Below are 20,754 nucleotides of genomic sequence, written 5' to 3'. Positions count from 1 at the left end.
TACTACTAATAATAGGAGGCAGTCACCATGATGTGTAATGGGAGCAGAGAGCATCATGGGAGCTGTAGTTCCTAATGCTAAACAAACTAAAGGATAGACAGGAAGTGATGTCAGGACTTTGGCACGACCAATGGGAGAGCTGCTTTTCACCAGTAGAGGTCGGGTGTCTCTCTGACTGGGTTACCCTCCTCGTGTCTCCAGGTGTCTCCCAGTGCTCCCACTGCTCCCAGTCCGGTACAGTATGCTGCCGGCCTCCATCCAGATCACTGGTGAGCTGCTGTCGGCGGCTGAGGTCCAGGACATATGTGAGAGTCTGAAGGAGGACGGCGTGCGGCTGCTCTCCGTCCGCGGCTGTCAGCTCTCCGACCGCGACTTCGGACGCGTCTGTCGCGGTGTCGCAGAGTCTAACTCGCTCGCTCAGCTGAACCTCAACCTGGGCGTCGTCTCCGGGATCAATCGGACCAGACACCTGGCCGACGCCCTGAAGACCAACCGGTCTCTGCAGACCCTGTTGTGAGTAGGTCACAGAGACTACCTTATTCCTAATAACCTGTTTACTTCCACTAACACGTCTGTTTACATGAAACGTCCTATAAAGGACTTCCTGTCTGGAGATCTACAGGTTTAGTAGATCTGGAGACCTCTAGTGGTGAGGAGAGGAAACGTCACTCTGTAGAGCAGAGTTTGGTTTGTCCGTTCTGGGCTTCTGTAGAAACATTAACCTATACATTAAACTACACACGACACAAACTACACACTGCACATTAAACTACACATTGAACTACGCACAACACAAACTACACATTACACTACATATTAAACTACACACTACACATTAAACTACACATTAAACTACGTACTAAACCACACATTAAACCACACAGTAAACTACACAGTAAACTACGCATTAAACTACGCATTAAACTACATATTAAACTACACACTGCCTATTAAACTGCACATTCAACTGCGCATTAAACTACATATTAAACTACATATTAATCTACACACTGCCTATTAAACTGCACATTCAACTGCACATTAAACTACACATTAAACTACACACTGTACATTAAACTACACATTAAACTGCATACAGCACATTAAACTACACACGACACGAACTACACAATGCACATTAAACTACACATTGAACTACGCACAACACAAACACATTCAACTGCACATTAAACTACACACTGTACATTAAACTACACACGACACAAACCACACACTGCACATTAAACTACACATTGAACTACGCACAACACAAACACATTCAACTGCACATTAAACTACACATTAAACTACACACTGTGCATTAAACTACACACGACACAAACCACACACTGCACATTAAACTACACATTGAACTACGCACAACACAAACACATGAAACTACACACTGTGCATTAAACTACACACGACACGAACTACACATTAAACTACACATGACACGAACTACACATTAAACTACATATTAAACTACATATTAATCTACACACTGCATATTAAACTGCACACTGTACATTAAACTACACACTGTACATTAAACTACACATTAAACTGCATACAGCACATTAAACTACACACGACACAAACTACACACTGCACATTAAACTACACATTTAACTACGCACAACACAAACACATTAAACTACACACTGTACATTAAACTACACACGACACAAACTACACACTGCACATTAAACTACACACGACACAAACTACACACCGCATATTAAACTACACATTAAACTACACATTAAACTACACATTAAACTACACAGTAAACTACATATTAATCTACACACTGCATATTAAACTGCACATTAAACTGCATACAGCACATTAAACTACATACAGCACATTAAACTACACACATTAAACTACACATTAATCCACACACTACACACGACACGAACTACACACTGCACATTAAACTACACATTAAACTACACCCAACACAAACTACACATTAAACTACACATTAAACTGCACATTAAACTGCACATTAAACTGCACATTAAACTGCACATTAAACTACACATTAAACTACATATTAATCTACACGCTGCATATTAAACTGCACATTAAACTGCACATTAAACTACACATTAAACTACATACAGCACATTAAACTACACACTGCACATTAAACTACACACATTAAACTGCACATTAAACTACACACGGCACATTAAACTACACACTGCACATTAAACTACACATTAATCTACACACTGCACATTAAACTACACACTTTTGAATGTGCGGTATAAATGTCCACTCGATGCTCCTTATTAAACCTGAATAATATCAGACCTGATTCTGAATTTCCTGTTTACGTCATTGTATCAAATTCGTGTGCATACAGTCGATGTGATTGGTTTGTAAGACTCTGGCCCCGCCCCCTCCAGTCTCCATGGCAGCCCGCTGTTGGACGCCGGCCTGGTGACCTTGAACTCGGCCCTGTCGACCCACCCGACGCTGGTCTGTCTGGACCTGGGAGACTGCATGCTGGGAGACGAGGCGCTGGGTCTGATCTGTGGGATGCTGCCGCCCGACGGAGCAAAGTCAGGTAACCAACACCTGAGAGTCAGAGTCAGGTAACCAACACCTGAGAGTCAGAGTCGGGTAACCAAACACCTGAGAGTCAGAGTTGGGTAACCAAACACCTGAGAGTCAGAGTCGGGTTCGCAGAGCACGAGTCTACAGTCGTGCAATGTCTACAGTGACTGTAGACATTTACGCGTCCTCATTGGTCAGTTTGACTGTGGACTACCAATTGGATCGGAGGAACCGACTGCAGACCACCAATCACAAGTTGACCTGCAAATCTTGAATACATCAAGTTAGAGTTGCGAATCTACCCACTGCGTTGACCCTGCAGTAATTCTGGTAAGACTGAAATATTTTTGTCTTTATAATTATTTATACAGAACACTGTTTATACTGCCCAATTGTCTTTTGGTCGGGTGGAAAAAAACGGACATATTGTTAACGTTAGCTAGCTAGCTAAGACTTCGCCGCTAGTTCACGTTTAGCAGCTCTCAATAACATCTCTTCGAAATTGTATTACTGTCAATATCCATTTTATCTTGCCTTAACCCATTAACTCTTGCATATACGGTTCAAATCCTGATGCTCGAGTACGGGCCGGGTCCGGTAAGATAACGTTAACGTTATCTAGCGTCCCTAAATATAACCTCTTAAATCATTATTACGAATGCCAAATATTCTTTGCATCCAAAAACAGGCCCTCATTAATCAATAGATAACCGACTATTAGCCAGTGTTCCAGAGACAGTATTTTTGAGGGTTTAAATTCGTTCTTTTAATAATTTATGTGCTGTCATAAACACCTGCTTGCTCGGGTGTTTATTATCCATCTAACGTTATATTATTAAAGACAAGAGAATGTATGAACTACAAAGACTTCTGTCAGCGTGTTTTTTGTCTCCGTTGCTGTGGTTATGATGGGAATATGGAATAATAGAAGATCCATATTTCTGATGTCTTACTCTTAGTTTTGCCATGAGTAAGAACATGAAACTTATCCAAAGGGAAGCTGAACAGTTGATCAAATATCAGAGGAATCAGTCAGTGTTGTAGGCTCAGGAGTTATGAGATATGATATATGAGTTAACGTTATAAGAACTCTCCCTCAGAGATCTCTAATCTAATCTGTAATCAGGGTTGTAATCAGCAGTTGTCATCCTGCTCTGACACTTCCTCCTCCTCCTCTTCCTCCCTGGGTGTTAAAAGGATATCAATGGCCTGTTGTACGTTCATTGTTATATTAGTAATGTATTATTATAATATAACAATATCTAATATTATAATAATAATATTTTGTTGTTGTGGTTTTACTCTACAAGTGTATTTCAGCTACATTTTAACTTACCGCCTTTATATGTCAACTTTTCAACAGGAGGATGCCTGCAGTCCAAACCCCCTTCCTGGCTTCGAAAGGTTGGAAAAGTTCGGCTCTGCTCTGCTGGAGGTTAGCCTGACAGAGGACAAGCTGACTCTCACCACTGAGCAGAGGAACACGGTCCTTGAAGCCTGGAATGCAGTGGAGGAGCACGACAAGCAGCCGCAGCAGTTCAACCAGCTGTACAGAACACACTGGGGCAACACCCTCTACTGCCACACACAGAGGGACCATCTTGTTGATGCTGCTGTGATCCAGAGGCTAAAGATGGCTAAGCGCTACGCACCAGCTCAACAAGACATCAGTGCTCAACAGGCCCATGTACACGCTGGTGAAACTGCTGTGGTCTCACCTCAAGGGTCTCGCAGCAGTCCTGAGAAGAGCACCATCTAGAAGGCCTACGAGAGAATCCAGCACCGGATTCTGGTGGAGGATCCAATCCTCTGCAAAGCAGGCATTCCTCTCCCTAAAATAAACATTAAGACAGTACGGGACTTCATACGTCATCAAGAGCGCCTTCTTAACCTGCATGTCACTAAACAGTCCTTCACTGTCACAAAAAACACCTCCATCTCATCTGCTGACCTCCCTCCAGCACCACACCAGCCGGCAGTCCTCCCTCCACCACTCTACTCTCTGATGGAGTATGTGCCCACACCCAGCACGGCAGGGACTAAAGTGTTGAAGAGAAGGACGGACATAATCATGCCACTCTCCCGGCCTCAACCACCACTGCCACTTGTGCTACCGGCAGTTAGAAACACCTCTGCCACCTCTACCATCAGCAGACCTGTGCCCTCCCTCTCTGCATCCACAGCAACCGCTGAGCCTGCTGGCCACTCCACACGGCCATACTGCCTGCTCCTCCTACTACATCAGTCCCTACTACTCTGCCCACAATGTCTGCTCCTCATGAGTTAAGCCCACCGTCCTGGGCCAGAGCTACGCAGTACAAGCTAAAGAGTCTGGAACAGCCCTCTGCAGTAGGAGTGAAGGTGTCACGAGTGCAGAATCTCCCTGTCTGTACATGCTGTGGCCAACCGACCCAGGGACAAAAAGTACAACAGAAAGGCTTTCTGCCCTGTAAAAATGATGTCAACATCAAAAGGTCTGGACAACACAGTGTACGACAGCTACGAACACTTCACTTCTGTTGTGGACAAGGTGGAGCGATGAGCTGTAGACACCCTGTATATATCTGTAAATACTCATGCATTGTAAATAGTTTAGATCTTCATGTACATATTGTAGTCTTCTATTTTATGACTGCACTGTTTTTTCTGATTGTTCTCCATTTCATGCACTGTATTCAATAAAGTGTTAAGTGTTACAGTAACATCGAGTTGTGGAATATCAATTAATGAATGCAACAACAGGGGTGCGTTTGTTTTCATCAACAACAGGGACACGGATATATAGAGTTCCAGATTACTTGCATGTCAGTGCACATGCCTATATTACAATGATATCAGATCATTTTGCAATAGAAACATTAAACAGCCTCAGAAAATATAAAACTACTTCTAATTAGCCTCCCAGGTGTCATAAGGGAATTTAAAAAGACAGAAGTGACAAAAGTAAACAAACAGCATTCTCTCACATGTATCATTTTGATTTGGAATAAGATGCATTTTATTGAAAAAAGACCTGAATAAATGACATGAATTATGTAGCATTATGTAGACACAAATATACTTGAGATTCTCTATTTATAGCATCATTCTATTATAGCTTCAACAGGTATCACAATAAATAGCTAATTACAATCTGAAATGGACAATTTTACACACATGGAATCAATCCAGATGATGACAACAGTGTCTGCAACATCTACTTTGAAAGGAGGTGAGGCGTGTTCTAGACTCCTCCTGTGGACTCCTTCATATTCCACACGTGGGAATCTTGTGTGCATATTTTTCTCTCCTGTAAACACAAAGAAAGTCTTAAAGATCTTTACGTATGAAGGGACACGTCTAGCAGCTGGTGGACCAATGTGCAGATTTCTGTTTTCAGATCTTGTGTATTGTGGTACATGTATGACAATAATCATGAAAGAAGTCATTGTGATTCCCCAAACTAACATGTGCTTGGAGTAAATAGTGGTACATGATTCTGCTGCTGATACCACAGTTTGACAACATCAGGGAGCAAATATCCATTCTACATTTATTGATGCCACCAATATAAATTGACCACTTGATGGCGACATTACACATTCTTCAATTAACGCAGACTTTATGCAGGCTTTGACCACTGGGGGCGCAAATGTTTCACTTTCTCACAGTAGACTGTCGGCCAATAACGTTTCGGGAGATTGCACTACGGTACAGCGCATCCCCGCTCGCAACACCTGAGAATCAGAGTCGGGTAACCAACACCTGAGAATCTCCATGACGACACCGAGTTTAGATGTTGAACATGTTTCATGGTGTCACACATGACCCAGTCGCATGACCCTAACTCTCTAACTCTCTAACCCTCTAACCTTCTAACTCTCTAACTCTAACCCAGGGGTCGGCAACCTGCGGCTCGCGAGCCGCATGCGGCTCTTTAGCCTCTCTGTTGCGGCTCCCTGAGGTTCCCAACTGGCGCACCGGATCCGGACCCAGAAACTAAAAACCGATAGATAATTCGGAATTATACATATTGGGCACCGAGTTGAAACTTTAACCGGCGCATCTTATTCAGCCATTACGGCACTTATTCGGCGGTGCAGGAAACACACCGACCAATGCATTGCAAATCACATCACGTGATGCAGCTCAGCAAATCAAATATGAGTATTCTGACAAGTTTCCTGACTCGAGCGAGGTTTACACACACCATGACACACGGGGGAGAGACGAGGAAATAGAAACAAGAGCAGGGAAATTGCGCTGATCGAAGAAGTTATCTCACATGACGTTCTCCAAAAAGAGAAACGTGTTCAGAGAGAACAGAATCTATAAGCAAGAATGAACAGACTCTTCTATGTTAATTCCTCCCACAGGCCGTTAAAACCAGCATGTCTCATATGTTCAGAAACCGTAACTATTGATAAAAGCGGCAAATGAAGTGCACTACGAGACAAAGCACAACTCTTTTGAGTAAACGTACCCACTCACATCTAAATGAAGACACAGAAAATAAACCTAAGAGCTCAATATGACCAGAATCCTAACACATGAATTTACTGTTCAATGATGTTAACAGAGAGAATAGAGCTGAAACAAGTGTTAATAACCACAGATAAAGTCCATGCTCACTGATTTATCTTTTTAGATGACAAAAATATAATATTGTGGCTTTTTTATTGACATCACTTCACACCTGAATGAACTGAATTTAAAGCTGCAGGACAATTCAGTGAAATTCATTTTTCTAAAATGAATTACTTTATTTTAAGATGCACATTCTTGAAAAGCTTTCTGTTATGTCAGTTATTCTTTAATCCAGCCATTATTTTACTTGAAATGGGAAGAACATTTATTTATGTATTATGTATTATTTATAATCCATCCAGTTAAATTTGAAAACTGAGAATAATAATTGTTAAAATATAATTGATGTGTATTTTCTTTATTTGATTTGACAGTTGTTGACTACACAGAGACGTTGTTACTACTACTAGACTTCTTGAATATATATATATATATATATATGGCGCGGGTTAGATATTATTGTAATGTTTCGGACCTTTGCCCGAGGTCATTTTTCAATCTGGACCTTTTGGAATTTTAGTTGACCCCTGCTCTAACTCTTTCACTCTTTAATCCTCTAACCCTCTAACCCTTTCACTCTTTAACTCTTTAATCCTCTAACCCTCTAACTCTTTCACCCTTTAACTCTTTAATCCTCTAACCCTCTAACTCTTTCACCCTTTAACTCTTTAATCCTCTAACCCTCTAACTCTTTCACTCTTTAATTCTCTAACCCTCTAACTCTTTCACTCTTTAACTCTTTAATCCTCTAACCCTCTAACCCTTTCACTCTTTAACTCTTTAATCCTCTAACCCTCTAACCCTTTCACTCTTTAACTCTTTAATCCTCTAACCCTCTAACTCTTTCACCCTTTAACTCTTTAATCCTCTAACCCTCTAACCCTTTCACTCTTTAACTCTTTAATCCTCTAACCCTCTAACCCTTTCACTCTTTAACTCTTTAATCCTCTAACCCTCTAACTCTTTCACCCTTTAACTCTTTAATCCTCTAACCCTCTAACTCTTTCACTCTTTAACTCTTTAATCCTCTAACCCTCTAACCCTTTCACTCTTTAACTCTTTAATCCTCTAACCCTCTAACCCTTTCACTCTTTAACTCTTTAATCCTCTAACCCTCTAACTCTTTCACCCTTTAACTCTTTAATCCTCTAACCCTCTAACTCTTTCACTCTTTAACTCTTTAATCCTCTAACCCTCTAACTCTTTAATCATCTAACCCTCTAACTCTTTAACTCTTTAATCCTCTAACTCTTTAATCCTCTAACCCTTTCACTCTTTAATCCTCTAACCCTCTAACTCTTTCACCCTTTAACTCTTTAATCCTCTAACCCTCTTACTCTTTAACTCTTTAATCCTCTAACCCTTTCACTCTTTAACTCTTTAATCCTCTAACCCTCTAACTCTTTCACTCTTTAACTCTTTAATCCTCTAACCATCTAACTCTTTAACTCTTTAATCCTCTAACTCTTTAATCCTCTAACCCTTTCACTCTTTAACTCTTTAATCCTCTAATCCTTTCACTCTTTAACTCTTTAATCCTCTAACCCTCTAACCCTTTCACTCTTTAACTCTTTAATCCTCTAACTCTTTCACTCTTTAACTTTTTAATCCTCTAACCCTCTAACCCTTTAACTCTTTAATCCTCTAACCCTCTAACCCTTTCACTCTTTAATCCTCTAACCCTTTCACTCTTTAACTCTTTAATCCTCTAACCCTCTAACCCTTTCACTCTTTAACTCTTTAATCCTCTAACCCTCTAACCCTTTCACTCTTTAATCCTCTAACCCTCTAACCCTTTCACTCTTTAATCCTCTAACCCTCTAACTCTTTAACTCTTTAATTCTCTAACCCTTTCACTCTTTAACTCTTTAATCCTCTAACCCTCTAACTCTTTCACTCTTTATCTCTTTAATCCTCTAACCCTCTAACCCTTTCACTCTTTAACTCTTTAATCCTCTAACCCTCTAACCCTTTAACTCTTTAATCCTCTAACCCTTTCACTCTTTAACTCTTTAATCTTCTAACCCTTTCACTCTTTAACTCTTTAATCCTCTAACCCTCTAACCCTTTCACTCTTTAATCCTCTAACCCTTTCACTCTTTAACTCTTTAATCCTCTAACCCTTTCACTCTTTAATCCTCTAACCCTCTAACTCTTTCACTCTTTCACTCTTTAATCCTCTAACCCTTTCACTCTTTAATCCTCTAACCCTTTCACTCTTTAACTCTTTAATCCTCTAACCCTCTAACCCTTTCACTCTTTAACTCTTTACCGGCCGATCAATAAAACCACGAGACAGATAAAGAAGAGGAGTCCGTGTGAGGTTTAAGTATATTAAAGTTCTCAGAAGCACAGAGAAAATTCCAACATTTAAAATGTGTATTCATTATCTCTGAAAGCTCGGAAAGAATTAACATATTCTGTTCAGAGGCACAAAACTTGTTCTTGAACACACGAGTCAGGATTAGATGATTACAGTCAGACTCAGAGTGTAAAGTGTTGATGTTGTGTTTGTTGTCCTCTGGAGGTCTGAGAGAGCTCACGCTGAGCGCTAACCCAGGAATCAGCTCCAAAGGCTGGGCTCGACTCGCCATCGCTGTGGCTCACAGCTCCCAGATCAGAGTCCTGAACCTGGACTACAACCCACTGGGTAACTACAAATTACACACATTAAACTACACACATTACACACATTAAACTACACACATTGCACACATTAAACTACACACTACACACATTAAACTACACACTACACACCCAGATCAGAGTCCTGAACCTGGACTACAACCCACTGGGGTAACTACACAATACACACATTACAAACATCAAACTACACACGTAAAACTACACACGTAAAAATACACACACTAAACTACACACGTAAAACTACATACGGTAAACTACACACATCACATTAAACTACACACATCACGTAAAACTACACACATTAAACGACACACGTTAAACTAGAACACGTTAAACTAGAACACGTTAAACTACACACGTTAAACTGGAACACGTTAAAATACACACGTTAAACTACACACATTAAACAAGAACACGTTAAACTAGAACACATTAAACTACACACGTTAAACTACACACATTAAACTACACGTTTGTTTCCAGGTGACCAGACAGCAGGAATGCTGGCGGTTGCCGTGGCGTCCAGTAGAACCCTGGAGGTTCTGGACCTGGAGGGAACCGGACTGACCAACCAATCAGCACAGGTCATCATCAGTGTGTTTGTCCAGCAGAGGGAGACACACATACACACATATACACATACACACACATACATATACACACACACACATATACACATACACACATGCACATATATATACACACACATACACACACATATACATGTACACACACACACATATACACACACACATACACCCACCTTCCTTTATTAGCTCCTTTAGCATAGGAAACACTGGACCTTCCTTTATTAGCTCCTTTAGCGTAGGAAACACTGGACCTTCCTTTATTAGCTCCTTTAGCGTAGGAAACACTGGACCTTCCTTTATTAGCTCCTTTAGCGTAGGAAACACTGGACCTTCCTTTATTAGCTCCTTTAGCGTAGGAAACACTGGACCTTCCTTTATTAGCTCCTTTAGCATAGGAAACACTGGACCTTCCTTTATTAGCTCCTTTAGCATAGGAAACACTGGACCGTCCTTTATTAGCTCCTTTAGCGTAGGAAACACTGGACCTTCCTTTATTTGCTCCTTTAGCATTGGAAACACTGGACCTTCCTTTATCAAAGGAAAGGAGATAATTCCAACCCACAATTCCTTGTGGTGGCAACATTTAAAGTGATGCAGCATGAAAACATACGTATATGTTTATCTCACAGGTTTAATAATTATACTCATACAGTCATAAAGTAATAAAGTAATCAAATAATCAAGTAAAGTAATCAAGTAATACAGTTCTAGTGACTGATTCCAGCAACTAGCCACTCGGCTGGGTGCGGGAGAAGAACGTGTTCCTTACTCTCTTCGACAAAAAGATTCCAGGCTTTTCACTTTTGGGTGAGGTTCCCGTTTAATTAGAATAATCGGTTAACAGATGATGACATAATGTGATATCTGACTTATCTTCCTGGTCTCCCTCTGGTGTGTCTTGCTTGCGGTAAAAACCGTGTGATCTCCCCGTCACCCATGCATCCTTACCTGTCTGTTGCACCTGTGCCCCATATATCAATTACCTGCCACACTAATACACACTGCCAGCCGTGGTCAACCTGAGATAGGCTCCCAATAAACACAAATATAATACACAGACATAACTAATGGCTCCTACAACAGTAATGTAATAAAGTAATAAAGTAATAAGATACATGTAGATGAAGATGAACAGAGACAATCCTTTAGTTTAATTTTATGTTTTATTTACTTCAAACATGTAACAAAAAAGTAAAGAAATATGAAATAAAATGAACAGTAAATCAAACAAACTGTCAATAAACAAGTTATCAATAACAATAAGCTTCATTAATAAAAAGACGTTAGGAGGTCATCGTGTCTTTACTGCTCTAGTATCAAAACCACAGAGGAAGAAAGAAACTCCACGTTTCAGTCCTCCGTATACAATTTGAATTATTAACAGTTAAAGTTGTTAAAGTGAATAAATTAAGTTTACTAATTAATCCATTCAGATAAAAACCTTAAATCTTCATCTTTGTTCAGTTTCTCTCAGATTGAGGCTCCGATCCTCTAAAAGTAAATATGAATAAAACTCCAAATTACAGACGAAAATGATTTAGAATCCGGAACCAGAACCAGCAGCTGTTTTATGGATCATCACCAGAACCTCTTCACAACTCACTGATGTCACACTTTGTCCAGACAGCCAATCAAACCAGGTGAGAGGCGGGCCTTACGACTCCCCGACTTCCTGTGTGGCCACAGACCGGTCAATGTTGTTTTGTCTCTCATGTTTGTATGAATAAAGTTGTGACGCCGGTCTCTCTGGGTCCAGGTGTTCCTGGACATGGTGGAAAACTACCCCACCAGTCTGCGGGTCCTGGTCTTGGCGGAGAACGACATCAGTCCGGAGCTGCAGCAGCAGATCTGTGACCTGCTGTCTGAGGGTGAGGAGGACGACGACAGGGAGGCCCCGCCCCTAACACAAGGCCCCGCCTCCAGCAGCGTCCTGCTGCCAATCAGAGACAAGTACCAGCCAATCAGAGACAAGTACCAGCCAATCAGAGACAAGTACCAGCCCCCCACCTGGCTATCCCACAGCAGTAAGGGCTGACCACTCCCCCAGACTGTCCCCCTTTACTCTCCATACTGGTCCCCCATACTGGTCCCCCATACTGGTCTTCCATACTGGTCCCCCCAAAGACAGCAAGACTGGTTCAGACTGCACAAAACCAGTTCAGAACCAGAACATAACTAGTCTACTTTCCACTTTATCATGCTGGTTCTCCTGATACAGGGTACCATACTAATTCTACTTGTTTAGTTTACTATAGTGGTTCTATTGGTGTAGTTTACCATACTGGTTCCACTGGTGTAGTTTACCACACTGGTTCCACTGGTGTAGTTTATCATACTGGTTCCACTGGTGTAGTTTACCACACTGGTTCCACTGGTGTAGTTTACCATACTGGTTCCACTGGTGTAGTTTACCACACTGGTTCTACTGGTGTAGTTTACCATACTGGTTCCACTGGGGTAGTTTACCACACTGGTTCCACTGGTGTAGTTTACCACAGTGGTTCGACTGGTTTAGTTTACCACAGTGGTTCTACTGGTGTCGTTTACCATACTGGTTCCACTGGTGTAGTTTACCACACTGGTTCTTCTGGTTTAGTTTACAACAGTGATTCCACTGGTGTAGTTTACCACACTGGTTCTACTGGTGTAGTTTACCACAGTGGTTCTACTGGTGTAGTTTACCACACTGGTTCTACTGGTTTAGTTTACCACAGTGGTTCTACTGGTGTAGTTTACCACACTGGTTCTACTGGTTTAGTTTACTACAGTGGTTCCACTAGTGTAGTTTACCATACTGGTTCCACTGGGGTAGTTTACCACACTGGTTCCACTGGTGTAGTTTACCACAGTGGTTCTACTGGTTTAGTTTACCACAGTGGTTCTACTGGTGTCGTTTACCATACTGGTTGCACTGGTGTAGTTTACCACACTGGTTCCACTGGTGTAGTTTACCACACTGGTTCCACTGGGGTAGTTTACCACACTGGTTCTACTGGTGTAGTTTACCACAGTGGTTATACTGGTTTAGTTTACCACAGTGGCTCTACTGGTTTAATTTACCACAGTGGTTCTACTGGTGTCGTTTACCATACTGGTTCCACTGGTGTAGTTTACCACACTGGTTCTTCTGGTTTAGTTTACAACAGTGGTTCCACTGGTGTAGTTTACCACACTGGTTCTACTGGTGTAGTTTACCACAGTGGTTCTACTGGTGTAGTTTACCACACTGGTTCTACTGGTTTAGTTTACCACAGTGGTTCTACTGGTGTCGTTTACCATACTGGTTCCACTGGTGTAGTTTACCATACTGGTTCCACTGGTGTAGTTTACCACAGTGGTTCCACTGGTGTAGTTTACCACACTGGTTCTACTGGTTTAATTTACCACAGTGGTTCTACTGGTGTAGTTTACCACACTGGTTCTACTGGTTTAGTTTACTACAGTGGTTCCACTAGTGTAGTTTACCATACTGGTTCCACTGGGGTAGTTTACCACACTGGTTCCACTGGTGTAGTTTACCACAGTGGTTCTACTGGTTTAGTTTACCACAGTGGTTCTACTGGTGTCGTTTACCACAGTGGTTCTACTGGTGTCGTTTACCATACTGGTTGCACTGGTGTAGTTTACCACACTGGTTCCACTGGTGTAGTTTACCACACTGGTTCCACTGGGGTAGTTTACCACACTGGTTCTACTGGTGTAGTTTACCACAGTGGTTATACTGGTTTAGTTTACCACAGTGGTTCTACTGGTGTCGTTTACCATACTGGTTCTACTGGTGTAGTTTACCACAGTGGTTCCACTGGTGTAGTTTACCACACTGGTTCCACTGGTGTAGTTTACCACACTGGTTCTACTGGTTTAATTTACCACAGTGGCTCTACTGGTTTAATTTACCATAGTGGTTCCACTGGTGTAGTTTACCACAGTGGTTCTACTGGTTTAGTTTACCACAGTGGTTCTACTGGTGTCATTTACCATACTGGTTCTACTGGTGTAGTTTACCACAGTGGTTCCACTGGTGTAGTTTACCACACTGGTTCCACTGGGGTAGTTTACCACACTGGTTCCACTGGTGTAGTTTACCACACTGGTTCTACTGGTTTAATTTACCAGTGGTTCTACTGGTGTAGTTTACCACACTGCTTCCACTGGTGTAGTTTACCACACTGGTTCTACTGGTTTAGTTTACCACAGTGGTTCCACTGGTGTAGTTTACCACAGTGGCTCTACTGGTTTAATTTACCATAGTAGTTCCACTGGTGTAGTTTACCACAGTGGTTATACTGGTTTAGTTTACCACAGTGGTTCTACTGGTGTCGTTTACCATACTGGTTCCACTGGTGTAGTTTACCATACTGGTTCTACTGGTGTAGTTTACCACAGTGGTTCCACTGGTGTAGTTTACCACACTGGTTCTACTGGTGTAGTTTACCACAGTGGTTCCACTGGTGTAGTTTACCACACTGGTTCCACTGGGGTAGTTTACCACACTGGTTCCACTGGTGTAGTTTACCACACTGGTTCTACTGGTTTAATTTACCACAGTGGTTCTACTGGTGTAGTTTACCATACTGGTTCCACTGGTGTAGTTTACCACACTGGTTCCACTGGGGTAGTTTACCACACTGGTTCCACTGGTGTAGTTTACCACACTGGTTCTACTGGTTTAGTTTACCACAGTGGTTCCACTGGTGTAGTTTACCACAGTGGCTCTACTGGTTTAATTTACCATAGTGGTTCCACTGGTGTAGTTTACCACAGTGGTTCTACTGGTTTAGTTTACCACAGTAGTTCTACTGGTGTCGTTTACCATACTGGTTCTACTGGTGTCGTTTACCACAGTGGTTCCACTGGTGTAGTTTACCACACTGGTTCCACTGGTGTAGTTTACCACACTGGTTCCACTGGTGTAGTTTACCACAGTGGTTCTACTGGTGTAGTTTACCATACTGGTTCCACTGGTGTAGTTTACCACACTGGTTCCACTGGGTTAGTTTACCACACTGGTTCTACTGGTTTAATTTACCACAGTGGTTCTACTGGTGTAGTTTACCATACTGGTTCCACTGGTGTAGTTTACCACACTGGTTCCACTGGGGTAGTTTACCACACTGGTTCCACTGGTGTAGTTTACCACACTGGTTCCACTGGTGTAGTTTACCACAGTGGCTCCACTGGTTTAATTTACCATACTGGTTCTACTGGTGTAGTTTACCATTCTGGTTCTACTGGTAAGCTTATCATACTGGTTCTTCTTGAGTAGTTCGTCAGCCTGGTTCTTTCCCAGTTTTAGCCTGGTGCTGTCCTAGTTGAGTCCAGTATGACCCCAGTCTGTGCCTCTGGGCCAGTATACCTGGAGGTGTCCCAGTTGACCCAGTATTAGACTGGTCTGTCCCAGTTGACCCAGTATTAGACTGGTTCTGTGGTGTTCAGTGTCCTCAGCGACAGTAGGAGGTTTGTGTTCTGTATAATAGTCTAAGTGTGAAACTGGTTAAACTGGTTTTCAATCCCAGATGAAACTTCACCCTCTGGAGTGAATCCACTTGATTTTGATAAATTGATATTGTCCCAAAATGTATATATTTTTCAACTCTGGAGTGTTTAATGAAATCATCCTATATATATATATATATATATATATATATATATATATGTATATATATATATATATGTATATATATATATATACATATTTATATTTAAACATCTTCCATATCAGTTGTCAGATGGATTTCCTTTAAAGGAACAGTTACTTGATACTAACGTCATGCAGCAACCTCTGGTCCTGAAACATGAAGCTAATGAGGAAGTGACAAAAACTGCAGTTCCTCAAAATGACCACATGAGGCTCCACAAGAGAGTCAATCCTCACAGACCGCCATGTTAGAAGGACCAACGTCAGCAGAAATAAACACGTTTACAGTCTTTTCAAGCTGCTCCGTCAAACTTGTTTAATTTAAATGATGAGTTGAACTGAAACCAAAGGAAATTAATCTGGAAGCTGATCAATAACGTGTAACCTGGTGGTGACCCTCTGAATCTGAAGCTCTACATGTCGTTCTTTACAGACTCCAGCCCCCAGATGGTCTTGCTGACATCAGGTCTAGGTGAGAGCTTATTGGCTGAGACTGAAATGTGACCCCCCCCCCCCCCCCACCACCACACTTCCTGTTAATCTATTTTCACTTTAATCTGATTTGTTTGGTTTGAATGTTCCCAGTTTGTTTCTCTTCACTGCACTTCACTGGGTGGTCAGATCACCTGATGGCTAGCAGCCAATCACATGCGCTGTAAACACAGATCACCTGACGGCTAGCAGCCAATCACATGGTCTGCATGGTTTGATGTAGCACCTGTACATAGAGACTAGAACAGAGCGGCACAAAACCTCAACGCACTAAGGGACTTACAGTGTTCGGTGTGTTTCTGATGAATGTAGTTCTGCTCTGTTAGTTTGTTCTGCTGCTCTGATGTCACGATAATTAAACTGTTTACAGCTTCGTAAGAACAACGACTCTGATTCCTCATTCCTCAGCAAGCTAACACGGCTAACGGCTAGAGATGGACACGCTAACTAGCTAACCAGTCAGAGTAAACTCATTACATATATATATATATTAGTGCTGGGCAAGTTAACGCGTTAATTTCGCGTTAACGCATTCATTAATTAACGCCGCCAATTATCTTATCGCGCGTTAACGCATTATTTTTATTTATTATTATTATTGTAACAGACTGTCTCATGTTTATCGTTTTGTATTGGAGATGATATGTCCCTTCAGGGTTGCCGTAGAGAAAAGGCGACTTCCGCTTCTGGTCGGGGGGGGGGTTTAGAAATAAACAGAGAAGCCGTGGGCTGAACGAGAAGTCTGGTCTCCCGACTCCGCTTATTACCGTCTTATAAATGCCCCTCATACAGAACCCAGGACGCTCGGTCACATTGGTGGCAGCGGTGTTTCTTATGCACCGACTACGGACCGCTACGACTATTTTACGCTTCGGCGACTGTGAGTGTGCACTTCCTTAGCTTAGTTTAACTGTCTCAGTTTAGCTAGCAGGCTAACTCCGGCTGTTCGGCAGACGGTCGGCCAGCAGGGGACCATGTGGACCTGCCTGCTCCGTTTACAGAGTTTCCTCGGCTGGGTGAGACAGTCTGTTACTTTATTTGTAAAGTGTGTGCACTGGCAGCGGTGGAGGAAGTCTTCAGACTACGTTGATGCAGCGTGTGGGAGAAGTAGAGATAAACTAAAGCAACACAAGCTAACAGATGCTACATAGAAGTGGAGACAAACTGCAGGTTAGTGTTGTGGAAGATGTCGGTCTGAGGAACATTCTCAAGGTGCGTTTACGTCGCGTTTGGTGTGAACGCAGCTTTAGGATCGCAACGAATGACGTCACGTATGAGCCTCAAGACGCACCGTCACCAGAAGAATACACGAGTTGTAATAAAGGAGAGGACGACTAAAGCGACGGCGTTACAACGTGCAGCAGCTGCTGCTCTCACTGGAGACTACTGGACATCGCTGGGTCACCATCATCACCTCTGAGTTACAGCATCATAGTGATGAAGAGTAGAGCTGGGTCACCATCATCACCTCGGAGTTACAGCATTATTATATTGATGAACAGTAGAGCTGCATTCACATGCTCTGACTGTCATGAAGACACAACACACACATGTAGATGAAAGGTGTGAAACATGTTGTTCCTGTTGCACAGCAGTGGAACGTTTCACACAGTCACACACTGAGCACAGATAGTGAAGAGATAGAACTGCTGCTGTGTGAAGAGAACACTGCTGCTAACAACAACCTGATGTGTTTAAAGTGTTTACAAACCAAATGTTATTGTTATTGTTTGTTTATATAGCAGGACTTTTAGAACAAAAGTGCGCAATACACTACTTTTGAATTCATTATTGAACTTTGCCATAACAATGAGATTAATCGCGATTAATTGCAAAAATTCCATGCGATGAATCACGATTAAATATTTTAATCGTTGCCCAGCACTAATATATATATATATATATATATATATATATATATATATATATATATATATATATATATATATGGATCAGATCTGGTAATCTTGATGAATCAGCTGTAGTTTGTGGTGCCGTTGAACTTTATTCATATTGAATAGAAGAAACACATAAAAACCTTCACATTTTATTTCATCATTAACGTTATGAAGGTCACAATACGTTTGATACATAACAACAATAAAACATATTTAAATATACACATCTACCGTTTGTCTTCTTGGTCCTCAAACATCACTACACATTAACTTTAAGAAGTACCTGAACCGAGGGTTCCGGTGACGTCATCGCCCTGAATGGCAGCCTAAAGCGATAGCTCCTCCGGGAAAATAACTACTACGCCCTGATAAACAATCAAATATTACATATTTCGAGAATATTCCGGCTGGTAAGTGGGGCAACAATGGGGGAAAAAGGACACAAACAAAAAAAACACGATTGGAGAGCCCGTAAATGAAGAAAACACAAAGAACAGCTCACAGACACATGTACAAGATGGCGGAGCTAATGCTAACTCTCAGCCAGATGACATGGCAAGCTTAACGAAAGTTCTGGAAGAAATACGGGACTTTCGCAAAGACACAAAACATCAGCTAAATGATATTTCCTCCGAGCTGGCCAACGTCAACCAAAAAATTGCAGAGGCGGAGACACGGATCGAAAGTGTGGAAGATCGAGTTCAAAACTTGGAACAGGTGCTCGGCAAGATGATAAAAGTGTGATCAACAGGAAAACAAATTACTCGACCAAGAAGGGAGATCACGTCGGGAGAATTTAAGGATTTATAATGTTCCCAAGGGAGCGGAGGGGTCGTCTATGGTGGAGTTTGTGGAAAAGTTAATGCGTGACTGTGACGGCCCCTGTCTCTAATCACTGCAAGTATGCTTTTGTCCCTCTGTCCCTAGAGAGCAGATTACCTGATGCAGAGCACCTGGTCCGGGAACAGGGAGGGCATAAAAACCCTGCTCTAGCGTTGCTCGAGGCGGGTTTACTCTCCGGCGTACGTGGAGTGATCCCAGCCAGTTGCTGCCGGTTATTTTGGTTTTGGTTTCCTTTGGTTTCGCTGACAACACACACACTTCATCCCACACGCATTCACGGTAACACTACTGATGTTATTGATTGACACACTTCATAAAGTTAACTATTTCTTTATTTAGTCAAATAAACATTTTACGTGACCATCATTTGTTGTGTCTGCCGTATTTGTCATGGTTGGCCGGGTTATGACAGTGACACGCTGGAGATCCCCCCCCAACTACGGACCTTGGTATTGAGAGGGCGCACCAGGCGCTCGCCCCCAAACCTACCGGCGACAGAGAAGACAAGCCACGGTCAATAATAATCAGATTCCACCGATACAAAATCAAAGAAGAGGTTCTGCGCAAGGCCTGGGGAAAGAAAAATGTGCTTCTGAACGAGAGACTAATATATTTCGACCAAGATTATCCCCCAACGGTTCTGCAGAATCGTAAGAAATATTCTGAAGCAAAGCGAGCATTAAAGCAGAGACAGATCCGCTTCCAGACTCCGTACCCGGCTAAACTGAGAGTGTTTTACGAAGACGGGACGCGGCTGGACCAGTCGGCGGAAGAGGCGACTGCAGATATGAAAGACAGAGGATTGCCTGTCAGCGTGATCGCACCGAGGGAGAGCCTGGCTGAGCAACTGTCCCGCTCTGCCTGGGAAGCAGTGAGAGGACCGACACAGCAGGGGACAAGAGAAGAGCGAGACAAGAGTATCCAGGAGAGACTGAGGGCATTCAGAAGACAGCCCTCACCTCCCCCAGAAGAGCCATACATTCTGACTAACCTCACAAATGTTGGTAAACTGAATAGAATCTAAAACTGACGGTGCTACTCAATCTGAGGGATGCATATTGAACATGTTCTATTATTTTATGTGATCTTTATTGACATACACTCCTTTTTCCCCATTTGAATGTGAAGATAAACATGGGAGGAATACAAAGGAGTTCTTTTCCCTCGTGCAATGGACACTGGACGCTGCAGTGGGCCCTCGACCCACAGTCAGGAGAGGCTGACCCTCACAACTAGAGGTTCTCTCCAGCTCAACCCAGGGTCATCTAGTAGAGACCCCAACCTTGGAATCACATTTTGTGTTCCTGTTTTTTCATGTATGTTTCTTTGTTCTTGCTTGTTCAGGGAGTAGATCAATTAAGGTCCGTTTTGATAAGTTTGTTTATACAATGACAGACACACACATATGGTTGGTGACAAAGTAAAACTTATTTCTTTTAATGTCAATGGGCTTTTGAATCCAATTAAGCGCAGTAAAATATTATCTAAGATGAAGAAAGAACAAGCACAT

General features: G+C 42.2%; 1 protein-coding gene across 1 annotated transcript; it reads left to right on the top strand.

Annotated features, from left to right (window-relative positions):
* The first annotated feature begins 241 nt into the window (after window positions 1–241).
* lrrc73 (leucine rich repeat containing 73) lies at window positions 242–16,549 on the top strand. The gene is made up of 6 exons (XM_076085397.1): window positions 242–513; window positions 2,421–2,581; window positions 9,665–9,787; window positions 10,267–10,367; window positions 12,130–12,397; window positions 16,445–16,549. Exons 1-6 carry the CDS (start codon window positions 242–244, stop codon window positions 16,513–16,515), a joined length of 996 nt encoding a protein of 331 aa, XP_075941512.1. The 3' UTR covers window positions 16,516–16,549.
* The last annotated feature ends 4,205 nt before the right edge of the window (window positions 16,550–20,754 follow it).

The sequence above is a fragment of the Anarhichas minor genome, unplaced genomic scaffold (assembly GCF_050575085.1).
Source record: "Anarhichas minor isolate MPS153535 unplaced genomic scaffold, ASM5057508v1 ptg000154l, whole genome shotgun sequence".
In the NCBI taxonomy this organism is placed as follows: domain Eukaryota; kingdom Metazoa; phylum Chordata; class Actinopteri; order Perciformes; family Anarhichadidae; genus Anarhichas; species Anarhichas minor.
This window is presented reverse-complemented; position numbering and strand designations above follow the sequence as displayed.

Bases quoted from the DNA above. Each gene is read 5' to 3' on its own strand.
- lrrc73 (XM_076085397.1), top strand. From the start codon at position 242: ATGCTGCCGGCCTCCATCCAGATCACTGGTGAGCTGCTGTCGGCGGCT. The intron at 2,582-9,664 runs GTAACCAACACC...TGTCCTCTGGAG, and splicing joins GCCCGACGGAGCAAAGTCAG to GTCTGAGAGAGCTCACGCTG. The intron at 9,788-10,266 runs GTAACTACAAAT...GTTTGTTTCCAG, and splicing joins CCTGGACTACAACCCACTGG to GTGACCAGACAGCAGGAATG.